At 39.1% G+C, this 26980-nt stretch overlaps 1 protein-coding gene and 1 pseudogene across 1 annotated transcript; one reads left to right on the plus strand and one right to left on the minus strand.

Moving 5' to 3' along the window:
• Nucleotides 1-1146: 1146 nt before the first annotated feature.
• Nucleotides 1147-2094, minus strand: Vmn1r167 (vomeronasal 1 receptor 167). The gene has a single exon (NM_001101562.1). The coding sequence runs from the start codon at nucleotides 2092-2094 to the stop codon at nucleotides 1147-1149; it is 948 nt and encodes a 315-aa protein (NP_001095032.1).
• On the plus strand, nucleotides 22583-23461 carry Gm8745 (predicted gene 8745; annotated as a pseudogene).

Below are 26980 nucleotides of genomic sequence, written 5' to 3' on the forward strand. Positions count from 1 at the left end.
TTCCCTATGTACTGCAGTCTCAGGTTCCGCGCGATTGGATTGGGGCAGGCGCTGTGTTCCACTCACCAGAGGTCTTAGGATCCGGTGGGGAGTCCCGTGTGGGCCCTTGCGGGTGTTGGGCAAGACTCTGCTAGCAAGGTAGCCCGGGGCTCGAATAATATATTATTTTTGTTCAGGTATTTTATTTTGTTCTAGGATAAGCACACATCTCCTTTTTCAACTAAAATTTATGTCTGACAATTGACAATTAAATATGGATTAAAGCCCCATAGATTTGAGATAAAAATGTCTGAAAATTCTTCAAATAAAAAGAATAATTTTGTTTGAGACAGCTGCCTTATTAAAAGGAAAAGATTATCAAGAATATGGACTTTAGGATTGTGTTTGATCCTCTAACACAGCAAAACTAAAGCAAATACTTCTAAAAATATTCATTTCTTATTTCCTTTCTCAAGGAGCAGAGAGATGTAAAACAGTTTCTCTGCATCACAGGCTCAGCTGGATATGCAGCTATAGTATGAGCAGCAATGTATTGCATGACAATCTAACCACCTCAAACTCCATAGTGCTCATATTATACTAGTGGGCTGTATTGGTAATTCTGCAACCCAAATATTCCCCAGCAATTAAAGCACAACTCAATTAATATGAATACAAACTGTGCACCTAGATTGTGCAGATCTACTACTTCACTACCATCTTTCCTATCTATGAGACCCCTTATAACTTGCAGTTACTCTAGGCCATGTGCTTCTGCTCTACTTTCCTTCCTCCTCCTCCATCATCCTCTCTCTCTCCCTCTCCCTCTCCCTCTCCCTCTCCCTCTCCCTCTCTCTCTCTTTTTCTCCCAGCCCTTCTTCTCTCTCCCAACATTCAGCTCCACATTCCCTTTCTCTGCCCATCACTAGCTCTAGCCTTTATTTTACCTATTAAAATGGGAAGATGGTTTACAGGAAAATATCTGAGTGCTGACTCATTGCTTATTCACAACCCTTCCCAAGAACAGAATTAGCATCAAATTACATGTAGCACTAGGGCTCTCTGCAACAGTTGGCCAAGAAACACGTTAAGTGTATTCCCAGAAAATAGAATATTTATGGCTGTTAGGGAAGTTATAAGGAATGTTTGTCATTTGGACTCTCATTTTCAGCAGCAGAATAGCAGAGAACAAGGATCCTTAGGATCTCTAAAGATTAAGAGTAATGGAGAAAAGGTAGGGAAGCTTACAGCCAAAATTTGGTTTACACGCCTCAACCAGAGCCGAGAGTCCACAAAATAAATGTGACAGAACGTACAAATACAGTCTAGAAGATAACAGGTTACAAATGTGACCACCAGCATCAGGATGGTGTGGGCTGCTCTAGTCTCAGCATGAACTCTGAGCTTCTGATTTGGGGATTGAATATACTGCAGTCTTTGGTGGTGTCTGTTCAGGAGAATTACCATGGAGACACTGCTCCAGATGATGATGCTGATGAACACTCCATCATGGGCAAATGATAAGATGCGCATGCCTATACTGAAACCAGAGGTAGAGCAAACCCACTTGCTTTTAGAATTGGTATCATTATGTGTTTTCTGGGGACCACTGACTTTCATTGGAATATGAGCATTATTTAAGACACTGAACAACCAACAACTATAACAAGTATACCTCACAAATTTGGGGGCTCTTCCAAGGAGCATCACCCTACCCCAGGTACCAGGAGCAAGAGTGACAAGCTGATAAGTGCTCAAAGAGCAGGTGGAGCACATGTTTGTACTTCGAGCCACCAGCCAAATGAAGTACCCAAGTTTACATTTTAGGTCAGTTGGGGGATCTTTTGGAACAAAAATTGTCATATTGTTTGGAAATGCAAAGAGGAGAATCAAGGTATTGCCCACAGCTAAGTTGGCTAGAATGACTTTTATGGGTCTCTGTTGAGATCCATTCAAGATTGGAGATAAATTATGAACAATCAGAAAAATGTTGACTGCAGTCCCAACCCCAACCTGGCAAAGCAAGAGGATCTGAAGAGCCACTTCCTCTGTGGTTTTCACAGATTTATTCTGAGACAACATGGAGACAACTTCATTAGACAACGGAATAATCATCACGTTGGCAGTGCTGTTTGAGTCTTCTCAAATCCTGACCTTTCCAATTGATTTGAAGTCATTTTCCCCCATGAAAGGCAGCTCTACTTTATCTGCATGGTCATGTTGACTGGATGCTGCATGAACATTGATCCAGAATATCAACTTTACAACTATTTTACTTTGTCTTTCTTCATTAAGGATCTCTGTGTGTGATGCAACACTATCTCTACTGGTCAATAACATGACACACATTTTAACACAGTATGGGATCTTCATATTTATAAATTAACATTTATAGACAAGCGTGTATTTTTGCTTGATTGGAATTCAGCATTTTTACTCATGTTATAATAATGTCTTAAGAAGAGCAAATTTGGTTTCTGATAGTTGGTTCTGGATCTAATGCTGTTTCTTGACTTTTATGGCACTTTTTTCCAGTATATCCTGTAATTCACAACAGCAAAATATTTATAAACATAAAATGAAATAAGTATATCTCAAAAATAATAATAATACAAGGCTGGAGAGATGGCTCAGCAATTAAGGGCACTGGTTGCTGCTCCATAGGACCTTAGTTCAATTTCCACCATCCATATGACATCATCTAACTGTCAGTAAATCCAATTAAAGGGGATGTGGTATTTACTGCTATACCTGCAGGCAAAACACAAATTTATGAAATACTAAATGAATAAAACTTTAAGGAACAAAATACAAATTTAATAGTTATAATTTAAAAAAAGAATGAAACTGAAGTATTTCCCCCTAAAATGATCCATCTAGTTTTAATATATTTTTACATTCATTATGATAATGATAGAATGCAAATTGATTCTGAAAATGTCACTGTTATTCTACTCACATAGAAGAAACTTGATTTACACATATATCATGTATGTAGGATTAAAGTGCCTGGAACCCAAGCATATCATTATTTTATAAATATCTGAACTTCATCTATATTTCTAAGGAATTAGGTGCTGTACACAAAATTGATTAATCTACAGTTTTTGTCATACACAACTGAAATCATTGAAACAATTACAGTTTAAGTGTTTACACACACAGATTTTTTTGAAACTCAGTTTTAGATAGATCATGTATACTCTGAAACTTACTTGGTTTATTTTGCTGTCCATAGAAAAAAATAAGCCATCATCCTACAGCTAAAAACCTGTCCTCTCACATATAGTCGTCAGATGGAAGGAATTTTTCAGATGAATCCTGAGCCAAGAAATAGACATTTCTTTACACAAAGGAAATGACTGACATGATTAGGTAAACTGGAGATAAAAAGGAAGTCATTCTAATGACTAATGTTGGTTCTACAAAACACCATTGATTGCATAAGAAATCTAGTCTAAGCAAATATCTACAATTGCAGGAATCTCACCTACATTTATCAATGATAGAGATGCTGACAGGGATGGAGGCCTGCTTCTGAGAGTTACTGCAGAAACAGAGTTCTGAATTCCACTCCATTTGATGACCTTTTCTGTGTAACTATTTCTGAAGACAGATCCAAAAGAAATCCTTACCTGCCCCATATTTTCCATGAAGTGATTCACTGATCACTGACTGAGACCCACTATCAGAGCTCATGAAGAGACAGTGTGTGGCCCTGACATCACTCAGAGAGCCCATTACTGTGTTATCTGTGATATTATTTATTGTGTCTGTATGGGGATGTTGCAATACCTCTAATGAAAGAAAAAACATTTATCCCCAGAGCAAATCATCATTTTCACTTTCTGGTAATTAAGGATGATGCCAAGAGTTTGTTAGATCTTAATGACTAGTCAAGTTTCCTTTGAGAGATTCTAAGTTCTGAATTGATGTTGTCATCAAGAGTAGAAAGAAACACTCCAGAGGCGATCACGAGATTTCTTACATGTATTTCCTGGGGGTGAGGGGGGGAGGTACATTATACCATATGCTTTTCTTTTTGCATATCATGCTAAAATCAAGTACTCCCAGACAGACAATATATGATCTGGTGTCTTGTATATTCTCATGTACAGACAAGGACTTTGTAGTATGACAAAGTGGGTTTTTAGTCATTCCAAATGAATTTGTAAATTGCTCTTTCTGAGTTTATGAAAATTTGAGTTGGAATTTTGATGGGGATTGCATTGAATCTGTAGATTGCTTTCAGCAAGATGGTCATTTATACTATACTAACCCAGCCAATCCATGAGCCGGGAAGAGCTTTCCATCTTCTGAGAACTTCAGTTTCTTTCTTCAGAGACTTGAAGTTCTTGTACTACAGATCTTTCACTTGCTTAGTTAGAATCTCACCAAAATATTTTATATTGTTTGTTACTATTATGAAGGTTGTCATTTTCCTAATTTATTTGTGAGCCTGTTTATTCTTTGACTATAGGAAGGCTAATGTTTTTTAAGTTAGTTTTTGCTGAGGTTATCAGTTGTAGGAGTTCTCTGGTAGAATATTTGTGATCACCTCAGTATAACTATATCATTTGCAAATAGTGATATTTTGACTTTTTACTTTCTAGTTTGTATCCCTTTATACTACTTTTGCTGTCAAATTGCTTTAGCTAGAAATCTAAGTATCATATTCAGTAGATAGGCAGATAGTAGGAAGTCTGGCCTAGTTCATGATATTAGTGGGATTATTTCAAGTTTTTCTCCATTTAGTGAGAGGTTGGCTACTGGTTTCCTTTATATTGCTTTTACTATGTTTATGTATGAGTCTTGATTTCCTGATCTTTCCAAGACTTTTAACATGATGGGATGTTGAATTTTGCCAATTACTTTTCAGCACCTAATAAAATGATCATGTGGGTTTTTTTTTTCTTAGAATTTTTTAAAGTAGTGGTTGAAGTTGATGGATGTCCATATATTGAACTACATCTGGATCCCTGGAATGAGAGGATATGATATCCATGTACAGGTTTTCACTCCTCTGCTACACTTGGTGGGGGGGCCTATAGCAGTACCAAAGTATGCTGGGATGACTCCACACCCTATTGCAAGGTGCATCTAGAATTCTAACTGTAGTTGATACACTAGTTGTTAGCATTAGAAATCATAGATATAGAGCCAAACAGCAAGAAATAACCTGATATTCTTGTTATACCTTTTTCTATCTCTAATATTCATGGCTACTCATAAATCACTCCTGCTTTTTTATTTACTTAATAGGATTACCAGAACATATTGATAACCATTACCCTAATGAAAAATGAGTTTCTATTCTTCCTTTCTTGTTGTTAGTTCCCCACCCCCAGGCTCTTTACAAAGATACCCATCACCAGGGGCTCCTCAATATTTAATGACAAAAATTCTGCTCCCTGGAAAATGAACTCCTCTGGTATCCTATTCAAGTGCTGTTCTATCATTTCTTCCAAATTAAGGAACTATATGCTATCTGTTTTAGCTCCAAAAGAAATCCCTAGTCTATTTAATCTTTTAGATACAATGTAAATTCTCTTAATTTGACTCCCTGGTTATGAAGATTCTCTGTCAAATTAGACAAAATCCACTCCCCCTTTCATACTAAAGATCCATTTTCCCTTTACCTGCAACATGCCAGATCTCATAGTCCCCTGCCAGATCAGATATCTGATGGAAACTTCCTTGTTGATCAGATTGCCTCTACAGGAATGTTCATTGCCTCTGTTGAACAAGTAGATAAATCCCATTCATATACAAAAACAAATATAAAAGGGTTGCAAGCCCATTTTCCCCATGTCCCTCTGGCTCAGACTCAAAGAAGAATAAAAATATTTTCCTGTTGTGCATCCCTATTACTACGGACACTTTACAAGCTATGGACACCAAACTCTGGTGTCTCATACCCAATGCCCTATGGCAAATTGATATCATAACCATTCTAAATTCCATGGACAAAATGTCTTTCTTATTTTTGATTCATACTAGCATTCTATGTGGGCTATTGCTCAAATGAACAAAAATCAAAAAGGTAAATTCACCGTATGTTCTCCACCTTGGCCCTTATGGGCATTCTCCAACAGATGACAACTCACAATGGCCCTGCTTTTACTAGTGCACAATTCAAAACCTTGTGTTCACAATGTGAAATTGCCCACCACACAGGGATTCTTGAACAACAAAGAGAGTCAAGCAAAGGATAATAGAAATAACACAGCAAACCTTAAAATCTAACTTATAAAACAAAAAACAAAAAACAAATTCCTACCCACTGAACAAGATGAATCTTACTACCCTAAATCTATTTAACATTTACAAGAGCTCCAAACACACTCCCATCTTCTTCCATTGTCATTTACCAGGAGTAATTCCTCCCATATGGTACAATGTCAAGATACATTGGACTTGATTTGGAAGGTAGGAAATCCCCTCACACACACACACAAATGTGTAACAACTTTGGCTGTGTCTTTCCACAGAATCAGCATAGGCCTATTTAGGTTCCTACTACAAATGTCCAACATAACCACAACAACCAAGGAGATTTCCCAACTTTCTGTGGTGGCAGAGGAGAGGCCATCCACAATAAATCAACAAGATCTCCTGGAAGGACATCCATGATCTGTGGCTACTGCCAAGCCATGTACCCTCCACTCTCTTCCCTTTCCTTTATTCTTATGGAAGTTTTTGTTATTCTTCATTCTAACTCTGCTACTTCCCAGCTTACTTATATCCCTCCCAATATACACCACTGGAGATGCTTTATAATTGACTTAAAAAAATAGGAACACAGGACTGTCAGACCAGAATTGAGATCCCTCTATAACGCAATTTCATCTCCTCTATCCCAGCTCTTTCCTCTGTATTCCTTACTGAAACACAGGTGACTGCATGCAGGAGGCCTTCTAATATGGAGCTTGCAGACATTAGGAATTAAAAATTGAATCCATTGGACATGATGGTACCATGCTACCGAAACTTAAAACTCACTTTCAGAATTCCATCAGTGATATATGGGAGTAGTAATGTTGTCTAGGAATCATGAGTAATCACTACCCCAGTGGATACACTAAATAACCTGTAGCTGATCAATGTTTCTTGCCAGCCTTGACTTGCTTTCAAGTTGGTTTTTATCAACATTAACATCCTTCAACAGGAGGTCAACCCCAGAGGGAGATCCAAGCCACTTTCTGCTAGCTTCACTTGTGATGAACTTTTTACCATGTGATCATTTATTCTGAAGGATGTATAAATGCTGAGGGCAGATAAAAACAACAAAAACCTTATTCCCCCTTTTCTAACCAGAATCCTTTTTTTCTTACACAACTCTCATATGAATCATTTGGAGAGAATTTAGAAATAAAGATTAAAATCACTTTTCAATGTGTCCCTTTTACTGCCTGTAACTTCAACTAGCAGGTTTGAAGTTAGAGCCCTGTAATTTCTGTGGAGATTGACAAAGGCTACTTACCTTAATCTCCTGCTATCTTATGATGGGGTGCTGAATAGTATCTCACCTAAAAGGAGCTCAGGCAGGTCAGCAAAAATAGGAAAGTGTCATAGACTTAAGATAGGTAAATGATTTGTTGTTGGTTTTGTTTTGTTTTGTTTTGTTTTGTTTTGTTTTGTTTTTGTTTTTCGAGACATGGTTTCTCTTTATATCCCTGGCTGTCCTGGAACTCTCTTTGTAGACCAGGCTGGCTTCGAACTCAGAAATCCACCTGCCTCTGCTTCCTGAGTGCTGGGTTTAAAGGCGTGCACCACCATGCCCAGCGTAAATGATTTATTGTTAAACAGTAGCTCCAAATAACTTGTAAGACCAAGTCTTACTCCCTGCAGATGTGTTTCCTCATTGACAGCCTCAAGAGGAACCAACAAGAAAGAAGAACCACTGGGCCTGGCCCCTAGCAGATGCAATCTCACCTTCATAAAAAAGGAAGAGGGATATGAAGCCAGAAAGCTGTATGAATGGGAAAGTCAGTCCAGATCTTGAGTGAGGTTGAGTCATGCCCAACCAAAAAATCTCATGAAGTAGGACTGTTTCCTCCATGTTCTGTTTCTGGATATACCTGCACATGTAGTCTGTACAACACTATATCTGTTATCATTAAGGTAGTCACATAACCTGGTAGCCAGTTTTCAGATCAGACTTCCTATCTGATTCATGAAGACATGTCTAACCAGCATCTGGAGTTCTTCTTTATGCAAATGAGGTATTCCTAGCACTTCAGCCTCTGCCAATGATATAAACTCACACAAACATTTACACAGTCCCCAATGTTTATATAGCACTTGTTTACCCCAAAGCAAGAGAGTTGTTTCACCCAAAACTGTCTACAAAGATTATTATTTCCCTGTATTCATGCCAGTCAAGATCCTCCTAAACCATCCAAGCAGATAAGGTTCGTTTCTTCCAATCCAGCCCAGTGCCCATTGGTGCTTGGATATGATGAGGGCAGAATCCAACCCAGACTGACACTTCAGTTGCTACAAATCACAATCCAAATGTCAAACCCAATGATAACTTTGCTACAAGCCATCAATATTCTATTCTTTAAAAATATATTTGGGAAGCCATCATTCCCTTAGGAACCCATGGGAGCCATGATCTCTATACTCACAGCATTATAAGGGTGAGCAACCTGGCCTGGCTCTTTCTGAAATTGTAAGCTCTGCTCAGATGTGCTCTCCTGTGCTGAGCAGCACAGCCACCGGTGGGACCCATGTCCCAGACCCTGGCACCTCCCAGGTATGTTAATGGGCACCCAAGTTAGGAGTTTACCCAGAGTTCCTTTTAGACCAAGTAAGATCTTGGCAAGACTAGCATGCATGTGGTCCCCCACTGTTAAGCCAGATCTGCTCACCTGTGAATGAGAACTAAGAGCCCTGGGTGATGAGGACAGGGGAGACTGTAGCAAAGGATCCAGGTCGGTGCCATGGAAGGCATGCACACAACAATCAAAGAAAATGTAATATGCAAAGAGATCTTAACTCAAAACATCCAGGAAATCGAGGACACAACGAGAAGTCTAAACCTAGGGAGAATTGGTATGGATGAGAATGAAGGTTTTCAACTGGAAGGGCCAGTCTTCAACAAAATTATAGAAGAGAACTTCCCTGCCCTAAAGAAGAAGATGCACATGAACATGCAAGAGGCCTGCAGAACTCCAAATAGACTGGACCGGAGGAGAAATTCCTTCTGACCCATAATAATCAAAGCAATAAATGCACTAAATAAAGATGGAGGTTGAAGGCAGTAAGGTAAAAATGTCAAGTGGTATATAGAGGCAGACCTATTGGAATTGCACCAGACATTTCACCAGAGACTATGATAGCCAGAGGATCCTGGACAGATGTTATACAGACCCTAGGAGAGCACAAATGCCATCTCAGGCTGCTATGCCCAGCAAAGCTCTCAATTACCATAGATGGAAAGGCCGAAGTTTTTCATGACAAAACCAAATACACACAATATCTTTCCATAAATTCAGCCCTTCAAAGGATAATAAATGGAACACTCCAACACAAGGAGAGAAATTGCTCACTAGAAAGAGCAAGAAGGTAATCTTTCAACAAACTTAAAAGAGGATACCAGCAGGAGCAGAATCCCCACTCTAACAACAAAAATGGCAGGGAGCAACAATTACATTTCCTTGGTGTCTTTTGATATCAATGGACTTGATTCCTCAATAAAAAGACATGGACTAGCAGACTGGCTACATAAGTAGGACACACAGATGTGGCAGCCCGCCAAGGGCTGAGTGGAAAACATCTGGCAGACCCCCTGCATCTGCCTACATAGGAGAGCATAGGAGGAACTCTGGCCAGGTGCAGGCTCTCCTCCCTCCTCCCTCCTTTCCCAGACACCCCTTTAGTTCCCACAAAAGGGCATCCACAGTCATTAAGGAAACTGTACAGAAGCTCAGAGCACACAATGCACCTCACACAATGATGGTGGGAGACTTCAGAACCCCACTATCATCAAAGGACAGATCCTGGAGGCAGAAACTAAACAGAGAAACATTGAAATTACAGAAGTTGTGAAGCAGATGGATTTAACAGATATCTACAGAACATTTTATCCTAAAAAGCAAGGATGTACTTTGTTCTCAGCACCTCATGGTGCCTTCTCCAAGACTGACCACATAATTGGTCACAGAGCAGGCCTCAATGAAAACAAGAATATTGAAATTATCCCATGCATCCTGTCAGATCACCACAGAGTAAGGCTGATCTTAAAAAAAAACATAAGTAGTAGAAAGCCAACATTTTCATGGAGGCTGAACAGCACTCTACTCAATAATAACTTGGTCAAGGAAGAAATAAAGAAAGAAATTAAATACTTTTTAGAGTTTAATGAAGCCACAATATACCCAAATTGTGGGACACAATGAAAGCATTTCTAAGAGGAAAACATATAACTCTGTGTGCCACAAAAAAAGAAACAAGAGAGAGAATACATTGGTAGCTTGACAGCACACCTAAAAGCTCTAGAACAAAGGAAAACAAATTCATACAAGAGGAGTAGATGGCAGGAACTAATCAAACTCTGGGATGAAATCCACGAAGTGGAAACAAAAAGAACTATTCAAAGAACCAACCAAACTAGGAGCTGGGTGTTTTTTTTTTTTTTTTTTTTTTTTTTTTTTTTTTTTTTTTGAGAAAATCAACGAGATAGATAAACCCTTACCTAGACTAACTAGAGGGCACAGGAGCATTTTCCTAATTAACAAAATCAGAAATGAAAAAGGAGACATAACAACATAACCTGAGGAAATCAAAAGCATCATCAAAACCTCCTCTAAAAGCCTATACTCAACAAAACTGGTAAACCTGGATGAAATGGACAATTTTCTAGACAGATACCAGGGACCAAAGTTAAATCAGGATCAGGTTAATGATGTAAAAAGCCCATATAACCTAAAGAAATAGAAGCAGTCATTAATAGTCTCCCCATCAAAAAAAAACAGCCCAAGACCAGATGGGTTTAGTGCAGAATTCTATCAGACCTTCAAAGACGTCCTAATTCCAAGTCTCCTATAACTATTCCAATGAATAGAAACAAAAGGTACTCTACTCAATTCATTTTATGAAGCCACAATTACTCTGATATGTAAACCACACAAAGATCCTACAAAGAAAGAGAACTTCAGACCAATTTCCCTTATAAATATTGATACAAAAATACTCAATAAAACTTTTGCAAACCGAGTGCAGGAACACGTTAAAATGATCATCCATCCTGATTAAGTAGGCTTCATCCCAGGGATGCAGGGAGGGTTTAATATATGGAAATCCATCAACATAATGCACTATAAAAACAAACTCAAAGACAAAAACCACATGATCATCTCGTTAGATTCTGAGAAAGCATTTGACAAAACCCAACACCCATTCATGATAAAAGTATTGTAAAGATCAGGAATTCAAGACCCATACCTAATCATAATAAAAGCAATATATAGCAAACCAGTAGCCAGCATCAAACTAAATGGAGAGACACTTGAAGCAATCTCACTAAAATCTGGGATTAAACATGGCTGCCCACTTCCTCCATACCTATTAAATATAGTACTGGAAACCCTAGCCAATTCAATTAGACAACAAAAGGAAATCAATTGAATAGAAATTGGAATGGAAGAAGTGAAAATATAGCTATTTGCAAATGATATGATAGTATATATAAGTGACCCTAAAAATTACAACAGAGAACTCCTAAACCCGATAAACAGCTTCATTGAAGTAGCTGGATATAAAATTAACTCAAACAAATCAATGGCCTTTCTTTACACAAAGGATAAACAGGATGAGAAAGAAATTATGGAAACAACACTCTTCACAATACTCACAAATAATATAAAATACCTTGGTGTGACTCTATGGAAGTGAAAGATATGTATTCTAATAATTTCAAGTCCTGTAAAAAGTCATTGAAGAAGATCTGAGAAGATGGAGATATCTCCCATGCTCATGGATTGGCAGATTAATATAGTAAAAATTTCTGTCTTGCTAAAAGCAATCTACAGATTCAATGCAATCCCCATCAACATTCCAACTCAGTTCTTCACCTAGTAAAAAAGTGCAGTTTTGCAAAGTCATCTGGAATAACAAAACCCTAGAATAGCAAAAACTATTCTCAACAATAAAAGAACTTCTGGTGGAATCACCATGCCTAACCTAAAGTTGTACTATAGAGCAATTGTGATAAAAACTGCATGGTACTGGTAGAGCAACAGACTGATAGATCAATGGAATAGAATTGAAGACCCAGAAATGAACCCACACACCTATGGTTACTTGATCTTTGACAAGGGAGCTAAAATCATCCAGTGGAAAAAAGACAGCATTTTCAAAATATGGTGCTGGCTCAAATGGCAGTTTTTGTGTAGAAGAAAGTGCATTGATCCATTCTTATCTCCTTGTACAAATCTCAAGTCTAAGTGGATCAAAGACCTGCACATAAAACCAGAGACACTGAAACTTATAGAGGAGAAAGTGGGGAAAAGCCTAGAAGACAGGGGGAAAAATTCCTGAACAGAGCCGCAATGACTGGTTGTGTAAGATGCGGAATTGACAAATAGGACCTCATAAAATTGAAAAGCTTCTGTAAGGCAAAAGACAATAAGACAAAAAGACCACCAACAGATTGGGAAAGGATCTTTACCAATCCTAAATCTGATAGGAAACTAATATCCAATATATACAAATAATCAAGAAGCTGGACTCCAGAAATTCAAATAACCCCATTAAAAATGGGATACAGAACTAAACAAAGAATTCTCAATTGAGGAATACTGAATGGCTTAGAAGCAACTGAAAAAATGTCCAATATCCTTGATCATCAGGGAAATGTAAATCAAATCAACCCTGAGATTCCACCTCACACAACTCTGAATGGTTAAGATCAAAAATTCAGGTGACAGCAGATGCTGGTGAGGATGTGGAGAAGAGGAACACACCTCCATTACTGGTGGGATGGCAAGGTGGTGTAAACACTCTGGAAATCAATCTGGAGGTCCTCGGAAAATTAGAAATAAATCTACCTCAATACCCAGCTATACCACTCTTGGGTATATATTCAAAAGATGTCCCACCATGCCACAGGGACACCTGTTTCACTATGTTCATAGTGGTCTTATTTGTCTTAGCCAGAAACTGGAAACAACCCAGATGTCCACCTACATAAGAATGGATACAGAAAATATGGTTCATTTACACAATGCAATACTTCACAGGTATTAAGAATGAGGACATCCAGAGCTTTTTAGACAAATGGATGGAACTAGAAAATATCCTGAGTGAGGTAAATCAGACTCAAAATGACATGCATGGTATGTACTCACTAATTAGTGGATGGTATCCAAAAATGTAAAGAATAGCCAAGTTACAGTCCACAGAACTCAAAAGGGCCAACAAGCTGAAGTTTCCAAATTAGGATTCCCCAGTCTCACTTGAGAGAGTGAAGAAAGCAATCCAATGTTGGGGGTGCAGGGCAGGGGGGGACCTGGGAGGGTAAGTAGATGGGGTGGTAGGGAGACGGGAACCTGATCTGGTATTGGGTGAGGGAAAAGGACTGAAGCCCTGAGGGTCAGCAGAAAGAATGTAAACTGGCATCCTCAGGAAAAAGGAAGTTGGTGGGCCCTCCAGGATGCACCGGAGACCTGGGAGGTGAGGGACTCTCAGGACTCAAAGGGAGGGACCTTAGATACAATGCCCAACAATAGAGAGAGGGAACTTATAGAGCCCACCTCCAGCAGGAACACAGGTATCAAGAGGTACAATTGGCTTGCCATCCCACGGTTACATATCTGACCAACAATTTTTCCTGTCTGGTAGTATTACAGGGATGAAAATGGAGAGGAGCTTGAGGAAAAGAATGTCTGGCAACAAGCCCAAAGTGGGATACAGCTCAAGGGTGGTCCCAAGGCCTGACACTATTTCTGAGGCTATGGAGCACTCACAAGAAAGAAACTGTCATGACTGCCTTCTAAAAGACCCAACAAGCAGCTGAGGAAGACAGATGTAGATATTTGTACCCAACCAACGGACATAAGCAGCTAACCCGTGTTGTAGAGTTACAGAAGGCTGAAAGAAGCTTAGGAGAAGGGCTGTTCTGTAGGAGGACCAGCAGTCTCAATTAATCTGGATCCAAGATCTAAAAAACACTGAACCTCCGAACAGACAGCATACACCAGCTAATATGAGGCCCCAACACACATGTAGTAGAGGACTTCTTGGTATGTGGTCATTCAGAGATGAAGCACATAACCATCCAGAGACTGGAGGCCCCGGGGAATTTAGAGGTGAGGTGGCGTGGGGTGGGGGCATCCATGTGGAGATGAGGGGAAGAAGTGTAGGATATGGAGCAGTCAGTGGGCAAATAGGGGGAAGGAGTGGGGAATGGAATACAGAGTGTAAAAAATAATGTAATAAAGAAAATGAATAGAGGTCCGACATCTGCACCCATGAGCTGAGGCTCTTCATAGGCCCACTATGCACGGGTTCCCTGAGGAGAGCCCTGTCCTCCAAGGAGTGTTTTCATTCCTGGGCTCATAGGTGAGAGAACCACTTTCTCGCCAGTAACTGTGTGGAGTGGGGGCATGCTAGAAGCACTCAGGGCACAAGATCAGTGGAGCAACTAGGACAGGATCCTTCCAGTAAGCATCTGCACCCAGAGCTTGGGTTGTTCCAGAGCATTCGATACACAAGTTCCGCAGCAAAGAGCTGGTCTCCCAGAACTGCTGACACAGGATTACAAAACCACTAGAGGAACAATCTTCAGCCAGAGATAGCAAGAACATCTAACACCAGAGATAAGGAAATGGTGAAAGGCAAATGAAAGGAACTTACCAACAGAAACCAATACTGAGAGGCATGATCAAAATCGAGCTTTCTCACCAGAGTAAGTTCTGGATTCCCCTAAACAATTGAAAAGCAAGATGCAGATTTAAAGTCATATCTAATGATGGTGATAAAAAATTTTAAGAAGGACACGAATAACTCCCTTAGAGCAATACAGGAGAACACAGATAAACAGTAGAAGCCATTACAGAGGAAACACAAAAATCCCTTCAAGAAGTACAGGAAAACACATCTAAACAGGTGAAGAAATTAAACAAAACCATCCAGGATAAAATAATGGAAGGAGGAACAATAAAGAAAGCATAAAGGGAGACAACTTTTGAGACAGAAAACCTAAGAAAGAAATCAGGAGTCTTAGATGCAATAATCACAGAATACAAGAAATGGAAAAGAGAATCTCAGGCACAGAAAATACTATAGAAAACATTGCCAAAAACTTGGACCTGGAGGGCATCATCCTGAGTGAGGTAACACATTCACAAAGGAACTCACACAATATGTACTCACTGATAAGTGGATATTAGCCCAAAACCTAGGATACCCATGATATAAGATACAATTTCCTAAACACATGAAACTCAAGAAAAATGAAAACTGAAGTGTGGACACTATGCCCCTCCTTAGAAGTGGGAACAAAACACCCTTGGAAGAAGTTACAGAGACAAAGTTTGGAGCTGAGATAAAAGGATGGACCATGTAGAGACTGCCATATTCAGGGATCCACCCCATAATCAGCATCCAAACGCTGACACCATTGCATACACTAGCAAGATTTTATCGAAAGGACCCAGATGTAGCTGTCTCTTGTGAGACCTGCCGGGGCCTAGCAAACACAGAAGTGGATGCTCACAGTCAGCTAATGGATGGATCACAGGGCTCCCAATGGAGGAGCTAGAGAAAGTACCCAAGGAGCTAAAGGGATCTGCAACCCTATAGGTGGATCAACATTATGAACTAACCAGTACCCCGGAGCTCTTGACTCTAGCTGCATATGTATCAAAAGATGGCCTAGTCGGCCATCACTGGAAAGAGAGGCCCATTGGACACGCAAACTTTATATGCCCCAGTACAGGGGAACGCCAGGGCCAAAAAGGGGGAGTGGGCGGGTAGGGGAGTGGGGGTGGGTGGGTATGGGGGACTTTTGGTATAGCATTGGAAATGTAAATGAGCTAAATACCTAATAAAAAATGGAAAAAAAAAACATTGCCAAAACAATCAAAGAAAATGCAAACTGCAAAAAAGTTCTTTTTTTATTATTCCTTTATTTTTTATTTTTATTTCTGGTGCAAGAAACATGGTTGTATTCTGATCTCAAAGTACCTCGAACTACCTCAAAAAAAATAAATAAATAAAAAGAGGGCAGGATCCTTAATTTGACCCATTGTATACTAAAATTACAGGTCACTAACATTCCAGTGAGATACATACAGTTTCTTTACCCCCGCTCCCTCCACCCCCCATTCAGATGTGATTTGCAAGATAGATGTGGCTTTTTGTTTGCACTACAGATTCAAACAGGCCATTCAAAGAAAGGGTAAAATGAAGGCCTTATAATGACAGTTTTTCCACACTGGTATCTTAAGCATGGAATAAAATCTTTAAATGTATCTTTAATTTTAAAGAATAAAGTATCTTTAAATGCTTTGGAAAACTCTCTTTTTCAATGGGATATTTTCTTTACTTAAATTCAAACATTATCCTCTTTCCCAGTCTCCCTCCCCCAAAAAAAACCCTTATCCCATCCTCCCTCCCCCTGCTTCTATGAGGGTGTTCCTCTACCCACCCAATTACTCCCACCTCCCTGCTCTCAGTTGCCCTACACTGGGGCATCTATCAAGTCTTCATAGGACCAAGGACTTCTCCCATTGATGTATGACGAGGCCATCCTCTGCTACCTATGCAGCTGGAGCTATTTGTACTCCTTGGTTGATGGCTTACTTCCTGGGAGCTCTTAGGGGACTGGTTGGTTGATACTGTTGTTCTCCTGTGGGGTTGCAATCATCTTCAACTCCTTTGATCCTTTCTCTAACTCCCCTAATGGGGACCTCACACTCAGTCCAATGATTGGCTGCAAGCATCCATCTCTGTATTTGTAAGGTTCTGGCAGGACCTCTCAGGAGACAGTCATGTCAAGCTCCGTTTAGCAGGCACTTCTTGGCATCCACGATAGTGTCTGAATTTGGTAACTGTATATGGGATGAATGCTTAGATGGGAGAGTCTCTGGATGGCCTTTCCTTTAGTCTCTGTTCTATACTTTAACTTCATATTTGCTTCTGTGAGTATTTTGTTCTTCCTCTAAGAAGGACCAAAGCACCCACACTTTGGTCTTGAGCTTCATGTTGTCTGTGAATTCTATCTTGGTTATTTGGAGCTTTTGGGCTAATATACATTTATCAGTGAGTGCATAACATGTGTATTCTTTTGCCATTAGGTTACCTCACTCAGGATGATGTTTTCTAGTTCTGTCATTTGCCTAAGAATTTCATGAATTCATTGTTTTTAATAGCTGAGTAGTACTCCATTGTGTATTGTGCCACCATTTCTTTAAAATGCTGTCTTCTTTCCACTGGTTGGTTTTAGCTCCTTTGTCAAAGATCAAGTGACCATATATGTGTGGGTTCATTTCTGTGTCTTTAATTCTATTCCATTGATCTTTCTTCCTGTCTCTATACCAATACCATATAGTTATTAATCACAGTTGCACTGTAATACAACTTGAGGTCAGGGATAGTGATTCCCCAGAAGTTCTTTTATTGTAGAGAATAGTTTTCGATATCCTGGTTTTTTGTTTTTTTTTTCGTTTTTTTTTTTTTTTTCGTTTTTTTTTTTTTTTTTTTTTTTTTTGTTATTCCAAACAAATTGCAAATTTCTCTTTCTAGCTCTGTGAAGAATTGAGTTGGAATTTTGATGGGGATTGCATTAAATCTGTAGATAGCTTTCCGTAGAACAGCCATTTTTACTATATTAATCCTGAAAATCCATGAGCATGGGAGATCTTTCCATCTTCTGAGATCTTCTTCAATTTATTTCTTCAGAGACTTGAAGTTCTTATCATACAGATCTTTCACTTCAGCAGTTAGAGTCACACCAAGGTATTTTATATTATTTGTGACTATTGTGAAGGGTGTTGTTTCCCTAATTTCTTCCTCAGCCTGTTTATCTTTTGTGTAGAGGAAGAATACTAATTTTTTTGAATTAATTTTTTATCCAACCACTTTGCTGAAGTTGTTTATCAGGTTTAGGAGTTCTCTGGTAGAATTTTTGGGGTCACTTAAGTATACTATCATATCATCAGCAAATAGTGGTATTTTTACTTTTTCCTTTCCAATCTGTATCCCTTTGACCTCTCTTTGTGGTCTAATTGCTCTAGCTAGAACTTTGAATACTATATTGAATAAATAGGGTGAGCGTGGGCAGCCTTACCTAGTCCCTGATTTTAGTGGGATTTCTTCAAATTTCTCTCTATTTAGCTTGATGTTGGCTACTGTTTAACTGTATATTGCTTTTACTATGTTTATGTATGAGCCTTGAATTCCTGATCTTTCAGTGACTTAACATGAAGGGATGCTGAATTTTGTCAAATGACTTTTCAGATTCTAATGAAATGATCATGTGGTTTTTTCTTTGAGTTTGTTCATGTAGTGGATTACGTTAAGGGATTTCCATATACTGAACCATCCCTGCATCCCTGAGATGAAGCCTACTTGATCATGGTAAATGATTGTTTTGATGTGTTCTTGGATTCAATTGGCAAGAATTTTATTGAGTATATTTGCATCAATGTTTTTAAGGGAGATTGGTCTGAAGTTCTTTCATTGTTGGGTCTTTGTATAGTTTAGGTATAGGCACAATTGTGGCTTCATAGAATGAATTGGATAGTGTTCCTACTGTTTCTATTTTATGGAATAGTTTGAAGAGTATTGGTATTAGGTCTTCTTTAAAGGTCTGATAAAATTTGCCTTTAAACCCATCTGGTCCTGGGCTTTTTTTTTCTTTTTTGGTTGGGAGACTATTAATGACTTCTTCTATTTCTTTGGGGGTTATGGGACTGCTTAGATGGTTTATCTGAACCTGCTTTAACTTTGGCACCTGGTGTGTGTCTAGAAAATTGTCCATTTCATCCAGATTTTCCAATTTAGTTGAGTATAAACTTTTGTAATAGGATCTTTTTTTTTTTTTTTTTGGATTTCCATAGTTTCCTTTGTTATGTCTTCCTTTTCATTTCTGATTTTATTAATTGGGATACTGTCTCTGTGCCCTCTGGTTAGTCTGGATATGAGTTTATTTATCCTGTTGATTTTCTCAAAGAACCAGCTCCTGGTTTTTTGATTCTTTCTATAGTTCTCTTTGTTTCTATTTGGTTGATTTCAGCCCTGAGTTTGATTATTTCCTGCCATCACTCCTCTTGGGTGTATTTGCTTCCTTTTGTTCTAGAGCTTTTAGGTGTGCTGTCAAGCTGCTAGTCTAAGCTCTCTCCAATTTCTTTTTGGAGGCACTTAAAGCTATGAGTTTTCCTTTTACTACTGCTTTCATTGTGTCCCATAGGTTTTGGTATGATGTGTCTTCATTTTCGTTAAATTTTAAAAAGACTTTAATTTCTTTCTTATTTCTTCTTTGACCAAATTATCATTGAGTAGACCATTATTCAGCTTCCATGTGTATGTGCCTCTTCTGTTGTTTTTGTTGCAATTTAAGACCAGCCTTAGTCTGTGGTGATCTGATAGGGTGCATGGGATTATTTCAATCTTCTTGTATCTCTTGAGGCCTGTTTTGTGACTAATTATATAATCACTTTTGGATAAGGTACCATGAGGCGCTGAGAAGAAGGTATATTCTTTTGCTTTAGGATGAAATGTTCTACAAATATCTGTTAGATCCATTTGGTTCATAACTTCTGTTAGTTTCACTGGGTCTCTGTTTAGTTTCTGTTTCAATGTTCTGTCCGGTGATGAGAGTGGGGTGTTGAGGTCTCTCACTATTGTGTGGGGTACAATTTGGGCTTTGAGCTTTTGTAAATTTTTTTTTGTGAATGTGGGTGCCCTTGCATTTGGAGTTTAGATGTTCAGAATTGAGCATTCATCTTGGTATATTTTTCCTTTGACCACTATGCAGTGTCCTTCCTTATTCTTTCTGATAACTTTTGGTTGAATGTCAATTTTATTTGATATTAGAATGGCTACTCCAGCTTTTTTCTTGGTACCATTTGCTTGGAAATTTTTTTCCAACCTTTTACTCTGAGGTACTGTCTGCCTATGTCACTGAGTTGGGTTTCCTGTATGCAGCAAAATGTTGGGTCCTGTTTAAGTATCCAGTCTGTTAATATGAGCCTTTTTATTGGGGAATTGAGTCCATTGATGCTAAGAGATATTAAGGAAAAGTGATCATTAATTCCTGTTACTGTTTTTAGAGGTTGAATTATGTTTATATGGCTAACATCTTTTTGTTCTGTTAAAAGAAGATTATTTTCTTGCTTTTTCTAGAGTGTAGCTTTCCCTCCTTGTGTTGGTGTTATCTATCTATTATCCTTTGTAGGGCTGGAATTGTGGAAAGAGATTGTGTATATTTGGTCTTGTCATGGAATATTTTGGTTTCTCCTTCTATGGCAATTGAGAGTTTTTCTTGGTATAGTAGCCTTGGCTGGTGTTTATGTTCTCTTAGGGTCTGGATGACATCTACCCAGGATCTTCTAGCTTTCATAGTCTCTGGTCAGAAGTCTGGTGTAATTCTGATAGGTCTGCCTTTATATGTTACTTGACCTTTTTCTGTTACTGGTTTTAATATTCTTTCTTTGTTTAATGCATTTGGTGCTTTGATTATTATGTGATGGTACAAATTTCTTTTCTGATTCAGTCTACTTAGAGTTTTGTAAGCCTTGTGTATGTTCATGAGCATCTCTTTATTCAAGTTAGGGAAGTTTTCTTCTATAATTTTGTTGAAGATATTTACTGACCCTTTAAGTTGGAAATCTTCACTCTCTTCTATACCTATTGTCATTAGGTTTGGTCTTTTCATTGTGTCTGCATTTCCTGGATGTTTTAGGTTAGGATCTTTTTGCATTTTGCATTTTCTTTGATTATTGTGCCAATGTTTTCTATGGTATCTTCAGTCCTTGTGATTCTCTCTTCTATATCTTGTATTCTGTTGGTGATGCTTGTATCTATGACTCTTGATTTCTTTCCTGGGTTTTCTATCTCCAGAGTTGTTTCCCTCTTTGATTTCTTTATTGTTTCTATTTCCATTTTTAGATCCTCTATGGTTTTGTTAATTCCTTCTCCTGTTTGGTTGTGTTTTCATATAATTCTTTAATGAATTCTTGTGTTTCCTCTTTAAGTTAAGGGTTTCTACCTCTTTACCTGTGTTCTTCTGTCTTTCTTTAAGAGAGTTATTTATGTCCTCATTAAAATCCTCTATCAGCATCATAAGATATGATTTTAAATCTGAGTCTTGCTTTTCTTGTGTGTTGGGGTATCCAGGAGTTGCTGTGGTGGGAGTACTGGGTGCTGATGATGCCAAGTAGTCTTGGTTTCTGTTGGTAAGATTCCTGCATTTGCCTTTCACCATTTGGTAAACTCGGGTGTTAGATGTTTTTGCTGCCTCTGGCTGGAGCTTGTTCCTCCTGTGTGTCTGTAAGCCCATCTCAGCACTTCAGTGAAACCAGCTCTCTCCTGGTAAGACCAGTGCACAGAGGACTGTGGATCAACCCCACCTCCTGGGTGCAGATGGAGCCAGGAAGGACCCTGTCTCAGCTGCTCTGCTTGCAGCCTGTGTGATTCTGGCTGTGTCTGGCTTAGAAAGTCACTGGAGAGAAAATGGTGATCTCCCTTGAGTTCTGGGGTCAGAGCACTCCCTGGAGACAAGCTCTCCCCTGGCAGGAATAGTATACAGAGTCCTGCAGAACATCCCAACCTCCTGGGTGCAGATGGAGGCAGAAGGACCCTGTTCCAACTGCTCTGCTGATTTTGCAGCCTGTGTACTTCTGGCTGGACCCACCTTAGAGAGTCACTGGAGAGAAAATGATTATCTTCCCTGAGTTTTAAAAGTCCAGGGTTCATAGCAAAAAGCAGAATAGTAAGTTGCAACTTCTGGACAAAAATCAGAACTTTGAGAAAGAGTCAGTCATATGATTCACCACAAAGATCTGGAGAAATTTGAACTATAAATCTGAGCAGTGGTAACTCATCACCTGGCAGAACTTAGATTAGTATCAATGTAATAATTGAGTAATGAAGTAGTGGGAAGAAGCCTAGCTCGAGGCCTAGGTATTATGAACATAAGTCACCGTGTCATTTTTATTTTTGTGAGCTAGGGTGACAACATAAATGCTCATTGTTAGAATAGTAGCAACCCACCCATGCATATGATCATTTAGAACAGACCCACAGCAAATGTTAAGTTCTCACAGTAGGTGAGTCTGAAGATCATGACCATAAAGACCACTGTAATCCAGATTTTATTGACCCTAAACAGGAAATCAAAGCCATGTAGTCACCACCACCTCCTCATATACTCTTGGAGGGGGTACTGTATAAGCCCTGTGTTCCAACCCACGTTCTTTCCCTTTCAATACAGATTTAGACACCACTTAGTTACAAAGATAGGCATATCACCGTGATAAATCACAGCTTTTTCCTCTCCCATCCACAAAGAAAGAGAGATAGCAGTCCCTGTTTCTCTTTTCTTTCACTATCAAACAGGACACACAATTACTCCATTTAAAAAAAAATGCAGAGTTCGCTGTTTGTCCTTTGCATAGCAGCCCGCAGAGTTTGAGTCTTTGTGTGAGATGGTCAGGATCGCGACATGCTCCAGGCTTCACAGAAGTCAATGCCAGGAGGTATGGTGCCCCTCAAGAAGCCTCGGAATCCCACAAAATTGGCCCTGGATTTAAATTCCACAAAGAGCCAGGACATTTTGGCAGTGCTGGCTGAGAGGAACCAGACCATAGTACCAGTTGGGGCTTGGATGGAACCTGCCTCACCAAATTGGTTTGGAATTCCAGTACATACTTCAGCATATGTAGTTGAAGAGGAAATAAAGGAACGGCAATGAAGAAAGCAAGAGTCTCTGAGACATTTTCAGAGACAAGTCAGACACCGGGTCAATCAGTGGGTTATGCTGAGGAAAAAGCAACAACTTCACAAGTCTTACAAAGCAGCAGAAAAGGAAGGCTCTATAGCCATGCAGTATTCAGATTTGGCACATTTAACTTCTAAAAGGACAAGTGTTTTCCCTGGCAATTTGAATGTTTCTGTTGGAAGGTTTAGGTTATCCACTTCCCAGGTGCTTGGTGATGCAACAGAAGATGGAGAGAATCAGAATCAGTTGTTTCAAGAACAAGCTCAAGCTCTTCATCAACTTTGAAACAGGCAAGTCACCAGCTGGCTTCCTTTAAAACTGTGAGTGAAAGAAATACATCAGTGCTTCCAAATGGTGGAAGGAAAAGTTGTCCCACCCAAGAGGGCTTTGGCTGTGGGAAAATTTCATTTGTTGCCATAAGTGAGGAGAGAGAGAATTTTTTTGTGAGCTGCCAGCATGATTTCCTTTCTGAAGACAAAGAAAAGGCTTTCAGCAAAATTCAGAAAGTAAAATTCAAAAATCCCTTATCTGGAGGCTTTGCCAGACCACCTGGAGGAGCCATCTTGGTTCCCAGACCCCTCAGAGTCTAGTCTGTGCAGGTGAGATTATGTCTACAGAAGCTAACAGCTTCTGGGACAGGTGAAAGCCACACGGCTTCTGGGTCAGACCCCTTTAAGGCTCCAGACATCCGGGCACCTTCCCTGCTGGAGGAGAGGTGTCTGTCCCGCCTGGGAGGGCTTTGCCAGAGCACCTGGGAGAGCCATCTTGGTTCTGGACCCTTCAGAGACAACTCTGCACAGGTGAGAGTGTGGACTACAGAAGCTAACAGCTTCTTGGACAGGCCCTGTTTCAGGCCTTCATCTTCTGCCAGGAGGCAGGTCCGAAGGCCAGATATCTGTGCACCTGCTCTGCAAGAGGAGAGCTTTCCTACAGAGAGTATGCTGACAACTGAAACTCAGAAGACAGCTAGTCTCCCAGGTCTGCTGATAGAGGCTAAAAGAATCAAGGGAGGAAGAAGCACTAACCAGAGACAACTATAACAACTAACTCCAGAGATTACTAGATGGCTAAAGGCAAATGTAAGAATCTTATTAACAGAAAACAAGGCCACTCTCCATCATCAGAACCCAGCACTCCCACCTCAGCCAGTCCTGGATACCCAAACCCACCCAAAAAGCTAGACCTGGATTTAAAAGCATATCTCATGATGATAGTAGAGGACATCAAGAAGGACTTTAATAACTCACTTAAAGAAATACAGTGGAACACTGCTAAAGAGGTACAAGTCCTTATAGAAAAACAGGAAAAAACATCCAAACAGGTGATGAAAATGAACAAAACCATACTAGACCTAAAAGGGAAGTAGACACAATAAAGAAAACCCAAATTGAGACAACGCTGGAGATATATATCCTAAAAAAGAAATCTGGAAACATAAATGCGAGCATCAGCAACAAAATACAAGAGATGGAAGAAAGAATCTCAGGTGCAGAAGATTCCATAGAGAACATTGGCACAACAATCAAAGAAAAGGCCAAATGCAAAAAGATCCTAACTCAAAACATCCAGGAAATCCAGGACACAATGAGAAGACCAAACCTATGGATAATAGGAGTAGATGAGAATGAAGATTTTCAACTTAAAGGGCCAGCAAATATCTTCAACAAAATTATAGAAGAAAACTTCCCAAACCTAAAGAAAGAGATGCCCATGAACATACAAGAAGCCTACAGAACTCCAAATAGACTGGACCAGAAAAATTCCTCCTGACACATAAAAATCAGAACAACAAATGCACTAAATAAAGATAGAATATTAAAAGTAGTAAGGGAAAAGGGTTAAGTAACATATAAAAGTAAGCCTATCAGTATTACACCAGACTTTTCACCAGAGACTATGAAAGCCAGAAGTTCCTGGACAAATATTATACAGACACTAAGAGAACACAAATGCCAACCCAGGCTACTATACCCAGCCAAAATTTCAATTACCATAGATGGAGAAACCAAAGTATTCCACGACAAAACCAAATTCATACATTATCTTTCCATGAATCTAACCCTTCAAAGGATAATAACAGAAAAAAAATACAAGAACAAAAACCACATCCTGGAAGAAAAAGAAAGTAATCCTTCAACAAACCTAATAGAAGACAGCCACAAGAACAGAATGCCAAATCTAAGAACAAAAATAATAGGAAGCAACAATTACTTTTCCTTAATATCTCTTAATATCAATGGACTCAATTCCCCAATAAAAAGACATAGACTAATAGAATGGCTACACAAACAGGACCCAACATTTTGCTGCTTACAGGAAACCCATCTCAGGGAAAAAGACAGACACTACCTCAGAATGAAAGGCTGGAAAACAATTTTCCAAGCAAATGGTCTGAAGAAACAAGCTGGATTAGCCATTCTAATATTGAATTAAATCGACTTCCAACCCAAAGTTATCAAAAAAGACAAGGAGGACACTTCATACACATCAAAAGTAAAATCTTCCAAGAGGAACTCTCAATTCTGAATATCTATGCTCCAAATGCAAGGGCAGCCACATTCATTAAAGAAACTTTAGTAAAGCTCAAAGCACACATTGCAGCTCACACAATAATACTGGGAGACTTGAACACAACACTTTCATCAATGGACAGATCATAAAAACAGAAACTAAATAAGAACACAGTGAAACTAACAGAAGTTATGAAACAAATCGATTTAACAGATATCTACAGAACATTTTATCCTAAAACAAAAGGATATTCCTTCATCTCAGCACCTCATGGTACCTTCTGCAAAATTGACCATATAATGGGTCACAGAACAGGACTCAACAGATACAAAAATATTTGAATTGTCCCATGCATGCTATCAGATCACCATGGACTACAGCTGACCTTCAATAACAACATAAACAGTAGAGCGCCAACATTCACGTGGAAACTGAACAACACTCTTCTCAATGATACTTTGGTCAAGGAAGGAAAAAAGAAAGAAATTAAAGACTTTTTAAAGTTTAATGGAAATGAAGCCACAACATACCCAAACTTATGGGACACAATGAAAGCATTTCTAAGAGGAAAACTCATAGCTCTGAGTGCCTCCAAAAAGAAACTAGAGAAAGCACACACTAGCAGCTTGACAACACACCTAAAAGCTCTAGAACAAAAGGAAAGAAATTCATCCAAGACGAGTAGATGGCAGGAAATAATCAAACTCAGGGGCGAAATCAACCAAGTGGAAACAAGAAGAACTATTCAAAGAATCAACCAAACAAGGAGCTAGTTCTTTGACAAAATCAACAAGATAGATAAACCCTTAGCCAGACTCACTAGAGGGCACAGGGACAGAATCCTAATTGACAAAATCAGAAGTGAAAAGGGAGACATAACAGCAGATACTGAAGGAATCCAAAACACCATCAGATCCTTCTACAAAAGACTATACTCAACAAAACTGGAAAACCTGGATGAAATGGACAAATTTCTAGACATATCCCAGGTACCAAAGTTAAATCAGGATCAGTCCTATATCCCCAAAAGAAATAGAAGCAGTCATTAATACTCTCCCAACTAAAAAAAGCCCAGGACCAGATGGGCTTAGTGCAGAGTTCTATCAGACCTTCAAAGAAGATCTAATTCCAGTTCTTCAAAAAACATTCCACAAAATAGAAACAGAAGATACTCTACCAAATTCATTCTATAAAGCCACAATTACTCTGATACCTAAACCACAGAAAGACCCAATAAAGATAGAGTACTACAGACCAATTTCCCTTATGAATATCGATGCAAAAATACTCAATAAAATTCTTGCTAAATGAATCCAAGAACACATCAAAGCAATCATTCACCCTGACCAAGCAGGTTTAATTCCAGGGATGCAGGAATGGTTCAATATATGGAAATCCATCACCTTGGTCCATTATATAAACAAACTCAAAGAGAAAAACCACATGATCATCCCGTTAGATGCTGAGAAAGCATTTGCCAAAATCCAACACCCATTCATGATATAAGTCTTGGAAAGATCAGGAATTCAAAGCCCATAC

This window comes from Mus musculus, chromosome 7 (assembly GCF_000001635.26).
Source record: "Mus musculus strain C57BL/6J chromosome 7, GRCm38.p6 C57BL/6J".
NCBI lineage: Eukaryota > Metazoa > Chordata > Mammalia > Rodentia > Muridae > Mus > Mus musculus.

What these genes read in the sequence shown, in the direction of transcription:
- Vmn1r167 (NM_001101562.1), bottom strand. Translation starts at nt 2,094, where the DNA reads ATGATTATTCCGTTGTCTAATGAAGTTGTCTCCATGTTGTCTCAGAAT.